At 49.5% G+C, this 12,373-nt stretch overlaps 2 protein-coding genes across 9 annotated transcripts in view; one reads left to right on the top strand and one right to left on the bottom strand.

Annotated features, from left to right (window-relative positions):
- Positions 1-12,373, bottom strand: part of ACAP3 (ArfGAP with coiled-coil, ankyrin repeat and PH domains 3) — a 71,081-nt gene that overhangs the window by 56,799 nt on the left and 1,909 nt on the right. For 4 of the 5 annotated variants that reach the window (XM_052692004.1, XM_052692007.1, XM_052692008.1 and 1 more), the window contains exon 1: positions 9,198-9,330. The exons of the other annotated variant lie outside the window; for it this stretch is intronic. In XM_052692004.1, coding sequence (XP_052547964.1) covers positions 9,198-9,244 — 47 coding nt within the window. In that variant the 5' untranslated portion in view covers positions 9,245-9,330. Of the gene's footprint in view, positions 1-9,197; positions 9,331-12,373 lie in introns of those variants that run through there. 5 annotated transcript variants of the gene reach the window in all.
- The window catches only part of PUSL1 (pseudouridine synthase like 1), a 30,401-nt gene continuing 29,059 nt past the window's right edge, over positions 11,032-12,373 (top strand). Inside the window, exons 1-2 of one of the 4 annotated variants that reach the window (XR_008208792.1) lie at positions 11,032-11,299; positions 12,276-12,333. Coding sequence is in view for 3 of the 4 variants with exons in the window: in XM_052692020.1 (XP_052547980.1) it covers positions 11,241-11,299; positions 12,276-12,333 (117 nt within the window). In the remaining variant the exon portion in view is untranslated. Of the gene's footprint in view, positions 11,364-11,750; positions 12,334-12,373 lie in introns of all 4 variants that reach the window. The other 3 variants (XM_052692020.1, XM_052692021.1, XM_052692022.1) reach the window with 3 other exon arrangements.

The raw sequence follows: 12,373 nt of genomic DNA, 5'->3' as shown, positions 1-12,373 counted from the left end.
CAGCGAGGTCTTGCCCTCTGGCTGCAGCAGTGCTGGAAGTGCTGACCGACTGGGGCAGCACAGGAGAGCCCTCACCCTTCGCTGCACCCCGAAAGATTTGCCAGATGTCTCTTGATAGCACGACTTTTAGCAGCCACAGATCGCTTATCTGCTCTCTGTTGCCCCATATGATGGACAATCACATGTCCAGCACACTTCAGCTAGTAAATTATCCTTGTAGAAAGAACCTTGCTGTGCTGGTCATCCCTAATATTGTCTTGGGCCATGCTCTGGAGATGAGATGGTGGGCCTTGGGTCAAGGAGGAAATTCCCAAGCCCACACAAAAAGCCAAAACGCTGGGGGTGGAGGGAATTACTGGGCAGGAAATAGGAAGCAGTGCTGCCTAGAGCAAAAATTAATAGGTTCTCTGTGCTGGCTGATGTGGTCCAAGCAAGGGGGAACAAAGTTGGCATTGTAGTACCCAAGCCTCAGCAGCAGAAAAAGAATTGAAGCACTAAGTCAAGGGTCAGAACAACAGCGTGCAACCCTGAGGGACTCCCACGTATGCATCCTCCATCCCTTCCCACTGTGGTTAAACCAGCTGGAAACCCCAAGCTCTTCTTGATTTCTTGGCATCTTGCACACCTCATCCTACAGAGTTCAGAAGTGCAGGTAAAAGAGAAGCATAGAGCACAGTAATTATGGGGAGAGGTCAGGCACCTTTGCAGATAACTCCTATTTCCACTGTACCAAACAGGAACTGCTATTTTACTGTCACTTCTGCAGTTTATGTTTTAAATCTTCTTTCAGCTCTATCGTGGGATGCTCTGCTTTCTGCACTGAATCCACCTCCATATGTCCTGACTGCACTGGTGCCTCTAACCCAGGCTGCAGTATTAAACCAGGAATGACTCTAGTAAACACAAGTAAAGAAAGATTAAGGATGAGCCCAGAGACGATAGCAGTTTGAATTCTGAGAGAAGTCACTTCCCATCCATCAGCATATAGGATCCATCAGCATGGAGCTATGCAGTCCTGTCAACCAGCCTGCCATTGGCCCATAGTTTCCTGCGTTATCTCCAAGTTCAGATGAGTCAGAGACTTCCATGACTCCAAACTCCTTAACTCCATCCAGCTGAACCTCTTTCATTTTGCTCATAGAGCACTGAAGGCAGCAGCCTTCCTAAATGCCAGCTTGCTGTCTCCTCATCCTTCAGCTCTCAGGTAGCTGCTTCCTTGCAAAGTGCCCCATCTGAAGGGCAAGCCTGCAAGCAGGGAAAGCAGGGAAGGGTGTGGGAAGAGGAGTGGGACAGGAAAGGGGAAGGGGCCTCCTGCTATGTCAGCGCTATCTTTGTGGCCATTTCCTACATCCTGGGGCGAGGTTTACAGGGTGGGGACAAATTCAGCCTTCCTGCCAAAAACTGGGTTTAGCAGAGAGGACAAAGGGGTGATATTCCGGGAAGAAAGCAAGCTGTGGGAAAAAGCATTGTTTCACTGATGCTGGAATGGAGCAAGAACAACTGCCAGGCTCAAACTGCCTTGTTCTCCAAGTAGTTACTGAGACTCCAGCATCACCACAGCACAGTGAATGCAGTGGGATCATGGCGATGTTAAGCTGGTATTCTTCTCATGTGTATGAGCAAAAAACAGCCTCTGGTCAAGCCACAAGTCCACGTACTTGCACAACATAACCTTGCTTTGTCTTGGGAGAACTGATACATCTCCTTCAGCTGCTCCCTGTGCTCATGGAGATCCGCTTTACAGCAGCTATATATATCTGTAAGTGTCCCCATGCTGTATACTGCATTGTCAGCCCGACATGGGGAGATTCAGCAGACAGAGCCACATGTCAGTCTGCTGTGTTAAATAAAGACTGGCACAGCTGCTCGGATGCTGAGAAAGGACTACAAGTTATGTATTTGTATTTGTGTGCATCTGAATGCATGTGTGTGTAGGTCATACATTTCATTCCCACAAGCTATCTTCTTTCCTCATCAAAAGACAGATGTATCCAGCCCCTGGAAGAGCTGCATGTGCACATATACATTCACACACGTGTTCACACATGCTGTTTCTATTAATAAACAGCATGGAAACCATTAAGCCTCGCTACAGTGTGATGAAGCAGACTGGGTATGCAGGGGAGGGATTATCTCACTCTCTGATATTATATAATCTGTTTAGGCTGTGCCACTTTCTGCTTATTTAAGGAATGAATGAGCACTTCACTCTGCGATGTGCCACCCATGAGTTCTGACATCACTGCTTTAATCCACTGTAATGAATCTACTGCTTCCCTTTTGAGCCATTCCCTACCACACGGCCCATGCTATATCCAATCTATTTCCACTCCCAGTCACTGTCTGTGTGTGTTATTCCCCAGAAATAAGTGATGCTTAACTCAATCAGAGCAACAGAATGCTCTCTGCCCCCTGAAGAGACCTCACATACAAGCAAAGTGAACAGCTTTGTAGATAACAAAAGCAAGACAAGAATGCAGTACGTGTGTGGGCACGCTGCTGTAAATGGATCTTACTGAGGCTGGCTGGCCTTGTGTCCAGTGGCTTGACATAAGCTGTTGAGAACACACACAACCTTTCCATTGCTTCTTTCCTGGTCCTTTCTCCCTTCCTATAAATCAAGCTCTGTGCTGAATTCCTTTCCTTGCAAAAGAGACAACAACATGCAAAAACAACAGAATCCCTAGATGTGCTGTTTTAAAACAAACCTTCACCGGTAAACTTAAACATGTATCCCACTGAGTGAAAAGACCGGAACGTTTTGCCACTAGGCTTGAGTAGGGCCATTACCTGTGGCCTTATTTTCTCCTCTGGGAGGAGCGGCTCAGAGCAGCAATGAGCAGCAATGAGCTCCTGCAGCAACACGTGCTGCTTACTCACTGCTTCTGTGACCTGTGCTGCTGCTGTCTCACCTGGTTCGTCAGGGCAGATGCATGCACGCCCAGGCTGTGTGCATACACATGGGATGAGTGGCAGAGCCAGTTGCTCCACCATCCAGCACCTCCCTTGCAGCCATTGCAAAATAGGTTTGGGGTTATCGGTTCCAGGCAGCTTTCAGGTTCAGAAACAAACAGGAAGACTCTTTGCACAGGAATAACTATCCAGGAACCCAGCTCTGCTCTCTGTCCTCTGGGGTAGGGATGCAATGCATCTCCTAGAAGGTACACACAGCTCCCAGGGCCTCCAACCCCTTGGCCTGGGACACCAAGCTCCCTGGAGCTCCAACACACAGACGGTGCTGTAGCTCCAGTTCCATGCCTTCCTTCCAGGATCTTAACAGGGCAGGCTCAACAATGCCTCAGAGAAGAGGAAGAAACAATTAGAAAGCTCCTGGCAGGCACAAACCCCAACTTTCTGTGCTGGCCAGGAGGCCTGCTCCTCCCTCTCCAAGTCTGCAATTGCTGGTCAAAGAGGAAGCAAATTCTGCTCGTTTCCTCTTCCTTTCCACACAGGAAATGTCTGCACTGCATTGTGTTAGCAGAGAGCTGAATCTGCCTTCTCTTTTACCTTCCTTTTTACTTCCCTCCACCCCCACATTTAAACCAAGCTTTACAGAAGACAAGCAGCACATTTGTTAAGGGTGGAGTTGTGTGTGTAGCAAACACTTGGGAAACAGCAGCCAGGAATCACTGTTAGTGTCTGAAATCAGAATACAGACCTGATCACCTGACAGTGGTGAACTGCAAGCTAGCAAGCACTCTTGGCTCCAAGGAAACATGACGACTGTCCCCAAAATTCAACCAAACATGGACTGGAAGTCTGTTTTTAGAGCTCTTTTCTTTATCCTGAACAACCAGAGCTACAAAACGAGCAGTTGCTTGCTTTTTGCAGCAAAGCCAGTGCTTAGGAAGCCAGAAAACCTCACAGTTGCACTGGCTTTCCTGCTGCAAAAAATTAATACTTTAGCTGAAGTTTCAGTGTTATGAAGGCAAGCTTTAAAGAGACAGGGCAGTTAGGAGGCTCAGAGTTGAGGCTTTATGGGGATGGCCATTTCAGCAAGTTTGTCTTGACAAGAGATGAGAAAGAGTAGAGATGTTGCATAGAATATGCACCCCCACAAATCAGAAGACACTGGTTAAGTGAAGAAACAGACTTGCAAGATACCCCAGCATGATATCACTAACTGAAGAGTTGCAGAAGAATTTACAGTGCCTTGATCAGTGCATGAGCAGATAAGACAGCGTTTTATTCCTTATCCAGTGATGATAGCTCAGAGCTGCAGTGCCCTACTGACAGTGCAACTTTTGCACTGGGCTGATGGTGGCCATGACCCTGGTGACACAGACAATGTGCTCCCTTGGCCCAGCAGCAGTCCTTCGAGGACCAGGACTGGGATCCAAGTACAACACATGGAACCAGGACAAGCAGCAGAGCACCATTAGCAAGGCATGTGGCAGAGCCCAAAGCAAATGGCTGACTCTTCCACAGAGCATTTCAATAGCGCAGAAAAGCCAGCATCAGCATCTCTCTGGGTCTAATTATCCTCTTCTACCACAGGCTTATTGCTCTTTTGTGTTTTCTCCTTTTAGCAAGCTCCGTCAACTAACTTGCAACCCTCTTAATTCCTTGTTACAGCTACAACTAGCAACTTGCAAAACCCTGATCTAGGCTTTCTCAGTGGCTTCTGGCCTTCCCAAAAGAACAAGGCCTAGGGTTCCTTGTGGTTGCCCTCTGGAAAGCTCTGAGGAAACACAGTCCAGAGCTCACCTCCTGCTAAATCGTTAGGACTGAAGAGCTCTTTCCTTACACTTATCTCAAGGCAACCAGGATTGTGAGGGAGAGGGAAGCATGTCAGAAGTCTATCCACGCCTGCAGAGGTGACTTCCATCTCTATGGAGGCATGTACATTCCAGCAAGCAAAGGACATGGAGAGGAGCAGCTGCTGAACTCCCATACTGATCTGTCAGACAACCAGAAACACTTCAGTTTGCAAATGTTTCTTACAAGGTACATGCAGTTACACAACAAAGCATGCTACAAGAACATTATTACGGTAACAAAGTCAATTGGCCAAATTATGAAACAACAAAATTACCCCTGTCAGTGTGCTACATCATGGAACTGAAGAGCTCTCTCTCACAAGCAGCCTGAAAGATCTCATATCTGAGTTTAATACCATCCACTGCTAAATCACAGCTTCTGCATCTGGCCAGTTTTGTCTTGGCAACCACAACAAACAGTCCCTTACTGACTTGGAACATGGAGATGGCTTTGTGGGGCTTTAGCTTCAGATCCCCGGCTCTTCGGGACACTCTGCTCATGCAGTTCACAGTTCAAAATTCCTCAGGAAACCACTTGCCAAAAAATTTGGCATCAAATCCCACCATCAGTGCCAAGCCAGAGATCTCAGTTGACTTCTCATCCAGGCAGTCTCTAATACCAGGGGATTTTCCTTGACTTCCATTGAAGAAATACCTTCAGACGTGCCCATGGTAACACAAGCTGGACTGCAGCTTTTCCTAAGCATTTAGAATCATAGAATCATATTTCAGGATTCCCGTGGCACCTTTGATGACAGGGAAATGCAATTAAAGGAATGCTCATTCCATATGCTTCTGTGTTACCACCCACAGAGCAAAAAAGCCTGCACCACACGAGGGTCCTGCTATGATCTGCTGTGAGCCTGACACAAGAGCAGCTGAAATGCAGCACAGAAAACCTCTTTGGGTGGTGCTGTCATAGCCATGGCCTTGGTATGGCACAAGCACATATGGTGACAAAATCACGTGTGGGACAAGCCACTTGGGGATGGACCCCACCATAAAACATGCCCAAGTCCAACCTGCCTGATCTGGCTCTGCATTAGCCTTGGGCTCACTTCACAATGATGCAGAGTAGGTGAGGCTGTGAGCCAGAAGAGGAAAGGAAGCCTCAGTGCATGCGTGAAGCACCTGAGAAAGGTACGGGTATCTTGGAACTGGATGGACAGGATGGATTGCTGCAGCATGAAGAGCATCTCACAGCTGGGGTGAGAGGAAGAAACTCACTGTGACATCTCTGCTTTGACTCCTCCTTCGCATACCTCAGCCCCTGTGACTTTGGAAGCGCAGTGATAAAGAGATGAGAAGTAGAATAAATAAAGGCAGGAATTATGATTGATACAGATAGCATCGTGCTGCTTTTGTGATAACATCTTCTCACTCGTGCAACTAAACCAGCAAGCGATGGTAATGGTAGTCATTAGGCATTGATTCAAAGCGAAGCTCTCTGTGTGGGCATATCTTCCCGCAACCACCATCAGTAGCAAGGATCTTGCTTACATAAGAAGCCTTGTGTAAGCTTCAAATCAATGCATATGCTCTTTTTGTTAAATGGATTTAGTTAAACAAATGAAGAGTTTTGCTTTTGCCATTCTGGGTATAATTTACTTTTGCTTTCAAGTAACTTCAGCTAATAAGTTTGGCTTACATCAGACTGCATGGCAGTGGTGTTCAGAGCCGGGTGACAATAGCCAAAAGTCACACAAGGCACTGAAGATCTTTCTCTCTAACACATGCTCAAGCAGCATGGACTCATCTGAAGTTGTTATGCGCGCTTTAAACTTGTCCGATTCAATCTGTTAGCAGACTTAGCAAGATCAGTTGGAGTTGAGTGTTTTTATTCCTTCCCATTCTGTTTGAAACACTTTACTGTTGAGGGAGACAACATTTCCTGAACATCCTTGTCTTTTCACGTCCTTTTCCTCTGGCAGATGACAACTGCTTTCTTGCATCTCTCTTGGAGCTGCAATTCCATGCCTGAGTTTCCCTGGCCATGAGAGCTACAAGCATCAGAGGTGGCTCAGCCTGCTGGGAACCCTGAGCTCACAGCCTGATTAACGAGGTTAGTTAAGAGCAACAGCAGTGCTAGTTAAGGAAACAACCGCTTACTTCCCTCCCTCGTGGGATTTACCACAGAGGCATTTGGGGTTTTCTATGGCTCACAAAGTTCTGCAACCAGCCCCAGCAACTTGTTCCTCCTCTGCCCTTGTCCTCCTGATTGCTCCTCACACAGACGATAGTTGATGATGTCCCCATCTGTCCCTTGGTGCCAAGTGCACCTGGATCTCTGAGTAGGACCAGCAGAAATGTGTTCCTAGATTTCCCAGGCTGCTGCTGGCCCAACAGGAGGCTCCCATGGCAGGCAGGGAGATGAAAGCCACAACATCCACTGGGGTTGCATTCAAATGTGCTAAAACTGGTCTTACAAGGTAATTAGCATTTGTTTACTGAAGCAGAAGATACGTGTCTCAACAAGATGCCCAACAGAAATAAGGTTTATCTGCCAGTCAAGAGATCTGAATGTATTTAAGTAACAAAAATCAAAAGGAGGGGAAAAAGGGTCAGCAACTGTGCCCTATGAAACAGGAAGCAATGACGGATTGACTGCATATTGAGTATTGATTCGGGGTGCTTTGGCATGTAATTGGATTTGATTGCTCAAGTAGACTAGTTTGGTTGCCTTATTATGGGATGCCTGATACAGTGTGCCTTCATGCAATCGGTTTTGGTTTTTCTCCCTCTGTATATCAGACAGAAAACGATTTGATTCTCTCCAGGGCTCACCGCTGAACTTATGACACAGCATTCAGTTTTGGTTTCACCACAACCCTGCAGATGTCAGTACTTGGTCACAAATTCCCCTTACATTAATACATATCAGCCCTCCTGAATCATCCAGGCTCACTTCTCTCACCCAACCTCTTGCTCTAGACTGCGTCTAGCCATTGGGGAAATAGTTCATAATTCCCTGCTTAAATAACTGGCTTTTGATAAAGGTCCAGCACAGTACTCTGAGGGCTGTTTTGTTTTTACAGATGGAGCAGACAGAGCAGAATGATGCTGCCTGCATACTAAGAAACTTGGCCCGGAGCCCACGCACACCAAAGGCAAAATAAATAAATAAACATCTCCATCAATCTTGACGTCACCGAGGGAAAAAGGGTCACTGCCATGTGGAAGGAGACATCTGGACAGTGAGGTCACTGCTCTGGATGGATGCCACCAAGCAGTTCACATGCTCGGCAGCACCACAGGATAAAATGACAGTTAAAAAAAAAATAAAGAATACATTCTAATTGATACTGAGTGAGCAGAGGTTTAAGGACGGAGGTTTGTACTTTCTGCACGCCTGCCTGCATATCTAACTTTTCCTGATAAAAAACTCCTGTGATTCCAGGCACGCAAATAGGAGCAGCCCATCGTCTCACGGGGTGCTGCCCATGCCAAGCCAGAAACAGCCCCGAAACAAGTAAGAGCAGGATCTCACCATGCAATTACAGCTGCAAGGTGTGGAGGAGGACCCTCCCCAAAGCCCTGGGGATCCCCAGACCTGGGCTGCAGCACCCACAGGGTGCACTTGCCTGGAGTTTTTATGTTACCTGCAGCCGTACGCAGCCACATGAATGCATACACAGCATGACAACCGTTCAGAGCAGCCACAACAGCAGACCACTGCAGCCTTTTGTACCAAGCTTCTATTCTGAGAAAATCCTTCCAAACACACGTGGGGGAAAATGCAAAGTATCCCATTTAATAAACAAAAACGTTTGAGGAGCAATGAGAAATGCCTGCTGGGATGGAGAGCCCCTTGGTAACCGTCCCCCTGCATGTATTTCCAACCAACTTGCTCCTGCAGGCTATTGTCTGCTTCCTTCTGTCCCCATCCAAGCACAGTGTGAATGCAGCAGGCGATCGCCAGCTGTGGAAGCTCCAATCTTTCCATTCGAGCACCAGGACATCCCACAGCACCCAGACACCCAGCCGTGGTGCTGCAGGCACAACGAGCATCCGCACCGGGCTCAGGGACTCCTCACCAGCCCCGAGCAGCGCTCAGAGGCCCGATTTCAACAGCAGCACAGCCACGACGGAGTCTTTGTTATCAGAGCTCGGATTCCTTCAATACTGCTAAATAAAAAAAGAATCCACCCTCCGAGAGACGGCGATGCCAGCGAGTGGAAAACGCCGTGTTTCTGAGCACGGGCTTCGGGAACGGTGGCAGCACATCCAGCAGCTCCGGGAGACGATGCCGGTTCCCCCGCGCTATGGAGCGGGTTGGGATGAGCCTTGAGCCGAACGTCCCGAGCGGGCTGCCGGCACCGCATCCCCACCGCACGGGGCCGGTAGCTGCTTCCCACCTCTCCCCCTATCCACGCAGCCCTTCCGCTTGTTATTATTATTATTATTATTGTCATCAGAGCGGGGGGTCTCGGAGCTTACCGGAACCGGGGCGAATCCTTGATGCACTCCTCAAACTCCACCGTCATCCTCGCGGTTCGGAGCTCAGCGGAGGAAGCGCAGCGCCCGGCGGCGGCGCAGCGAGGCGCGGCACGGCACGGCACGGCGCTGCGCCCGCCCCCACCACCGCCCGGCGGGCAGGGCAGGGCAGGGACCGGCTGGAGGCACGGGGCGGGGAGCTCAACTGCAGATGCTCCCAGTTATTATAGAATGAGAGTGCCCCCGGTTTTCCCGCACAAGGCTTTGAGACCTCACTGAGCCTTCTAGTTAGTCGACGGGAGCTTGATAAAGCACCTGGGTGCCTGGTTTGATAGAGATAGGGAATGGCTTTAAACTGAAAGAGGAAAGATTGAGGTTGGATGTTAGGAAGAAATTGTTTACTGAGAGAGCAGTGAGGCCCTGGCACTGCTGCCCAGAGCGGCGTAGTGCCTCATCTCTGATGATGCCAAGCCCAGGCTGGATGGAGTCCATTCCAGCATCCAGCCCACAGCAGGGGTTGGGATTGTGGGCTTTAAGGCCCCTTCCAACCCCAGCCATCCTGTGATTCTATGATTCAGATCCTGACCATCCCCTCAGGTCTCTGCATTAATTCAGCAGCTGGAAGCACAGCCCAACCTTCGGGTTGCCACGGGGTTGTGGCCACAGCTGAGAAGAAAAAAAAAATCGACCTGTAGAGGAGGCACGCAGCAATTCCCTGCCATTAGTGTCAAAAGGATTGGCATCAATCCTGTTACTGCTTAATCTAGTTTTTAATTTTCCGTACACAGTGGATTTGCTGCTGCCATCAGCCATGCAGTAAATCTGCAGTAACTCCACCGAAGCCAATGTAATCACTCAAGGAAGGACATCTGGGCCTGCAGGACCATGGGAACAGATCACATTTGCTACCGGACACAGCAGTGTGATGTGGCACAGATAAATGAGACTAATTACAGTGAGCTTCGTTTGGATCCTCCACCCAATCACTGACCACAGGCAGAACTGCACAGACCACACCAATCGCTGAATTTAAGACTGAGAAGTGCCCTGATGTAAATCTCTACCCAAATGCATTCTGTTTAACAAGCACCTGAACTAAACCCACAGCTCACAGCAACACCAGGGTCAGGGGTGCCTCAATGTCACAGCATATCAAGGCATCACTTCAGCCACAGACAGATCCAGGACAAACCCAGGGGGAGGAAGATGCTCCATGCCACGTCCACACTGACTGCTGCTATGATCTGCCTCCGGGCCAGGCTCTGGCTCTGAGGACTCAGCCCCTGCTCCATTTGCAACCTTTCGGTACCTAAATGGAGCCTATAAGCAGAAGAGTCAACTCTTTGAAAGGGTAGATAACAGCAGGACAAGGGGAAATGGTTTTAAGCTGAGGGAGGGAAGATTTAGGTTGGATATCAGGGGAAAATTCTTTGCTGTGAGAGTGGCAAGGTGCTGGAACAGCTGCCTACAGGAGCTGTGGATGCCCCGTCCATCGCTGGAGGTGTTCAAGGCCAGGTCGGATGGGGCCCTATGCAGCCTGGGCTGGTGTGAAATGTGGAGGTTGGTGGCCCTGCGTGTGGCAGGGGGTTTGCAGAGGGCAGGGGTTCCAACCCTGGGCATTCTCTCATTCTGTGATTCGTCTGCTGTGCTTTGGAAGGATGGTGTGCACGTAGCAGCCTGACACGACTGAACATTAAAATGGTAGAGGGTTCTGAGGGACACGAAAGGCTCAGCTCAGCCCATCAGCGCAGAATGGGCAAGGTGACCTCTGCTGGCTTCTTTTCCACCTGCTTCCATCAAATCAACGCGTTTCCCTTTGCTCCTCCAGCACCGACGACGACACGGGGGTGTTGCAGCAGGGACTGCGAGTCGCCTTCCCTTCCAAAGCTGAAATCCACGGAGCTCGGATTCGGCTGCGGCAGCCCCTCGCCTCCGGCCCTTCTCGCACGGCGCAGCCATGGCCGCGCAGCGGAAGCGGGCGGTGCTGGGAGGGCCGCTGAGGGGAAGCCGGCCCCGCTCCGCCTCCGAGCCCGTAGCGCAGCAAAGATGGTTTCTCCCCAAACCCGATACTTAGTGTTCTTTCAGTACTGGGGCACTAAATATAGGTAGGTGCGGTTAGAGGTCGGCCCTGCGCTGTTAGGTCCCGGGGAGGTTGCATGGAGGAAATAGGTAAAAATGGGTGCGTGTAAGGGTTTGGGGTAGGGACAGGTCGTGTGCTGTGCTTTGTGGTGTTGGGTAGGACAGGAAGCACGGAAATTGGGTAAAAGGCAGGAAAGAACAGAGAGAAGGGCAGGCTGGTGACGGCAGCACAGCCGGTGGTGTTATTTGCTGCATTGGCTCTCTGGGTTCTGAGTGGCTCGGATGCATTGCTGGAGACAGAGCGAAGCTGCTCCATTGCACTGCTTTCCCCAGGCTTAAGCATCCCACATAGGTGGCTGTGCTCGTTTACGTGACAAAGAGACTGTGGGAGAACTTGTGCAGCCCCAATACGCCTATGGACACGAGGGTTCTGCAGAATAACACCGTCACGTGCCAAAAGCCACGCTTATTTTTCAGGGTACGGTTTGTTTCCTTGTGGGCTCCAGCCTCAGTTATTCAGCGTGGTTACAAGTGGGCCAGGCTTGGCCTCAGGACATCCCTCAGCACTTCTGAGCTGTTTGTGAACGGCTGTGACTCCCAGAGCAGGGAAAGAAGCTCAGCACTAATTGGGTCTTTGCAGCTTTCACATCCACGTGCCCACAATAAAGGATCCTGCAAACGGCATTTCAGATGGGCTTGAAACTGCTTTACCTGCATACTCTCATCCAGGGCAAATTGCTTCATCTTCCCAGCCCACCAGCCTCCACCAGAAGGGCTGGTACACAGAGTAGCATTTAAATGATGAATTTTGTTTCTCGTGGCTGTTTTCTTGTCTGTTCTCCCAGTGCCACGTCCCTGTGAGTTGTATGAAAAGGTCGCTCAGCAGCAAGCAGTTCAATGATTGCCCCCAAGTAACTTCTGGTGGGTTCTCTGTCAAGATATTGGGTGGAAAATGCAGTCTTGATACGTCTCAGTAACTGCTGTATCTGCTTTCCTCTGCAGTGGGGTCATGCAAACCTCAGCTAAGCAGTCAGGGGTTGGAGTCCAGAATTATTTGGAGGTACGTTTTTGCTAATCATATTGACATTAAAATGAAATTT

Source organism: Tympanuchus pallidicinctus, unplaced genomic scaffold (genome assembly GCF_026119805.1).
Source record: "Tympanuchus pallidicinctus isolate F22 unplaced genomic scaffold, pur_lepc_1.0 scaffold29, whole genome shotgun sequence".
Taxonomy (NCBI): domain Eukaryota; kingdom Metazoa; phylum Chordata; class Aves; order Galliformes; family Phasianidae; genus Tympanuchus; species Tympanuchus pallidicinctus.
This window is presented reverse-complemented; position numbering and strand designations above follow the sequence as displayed.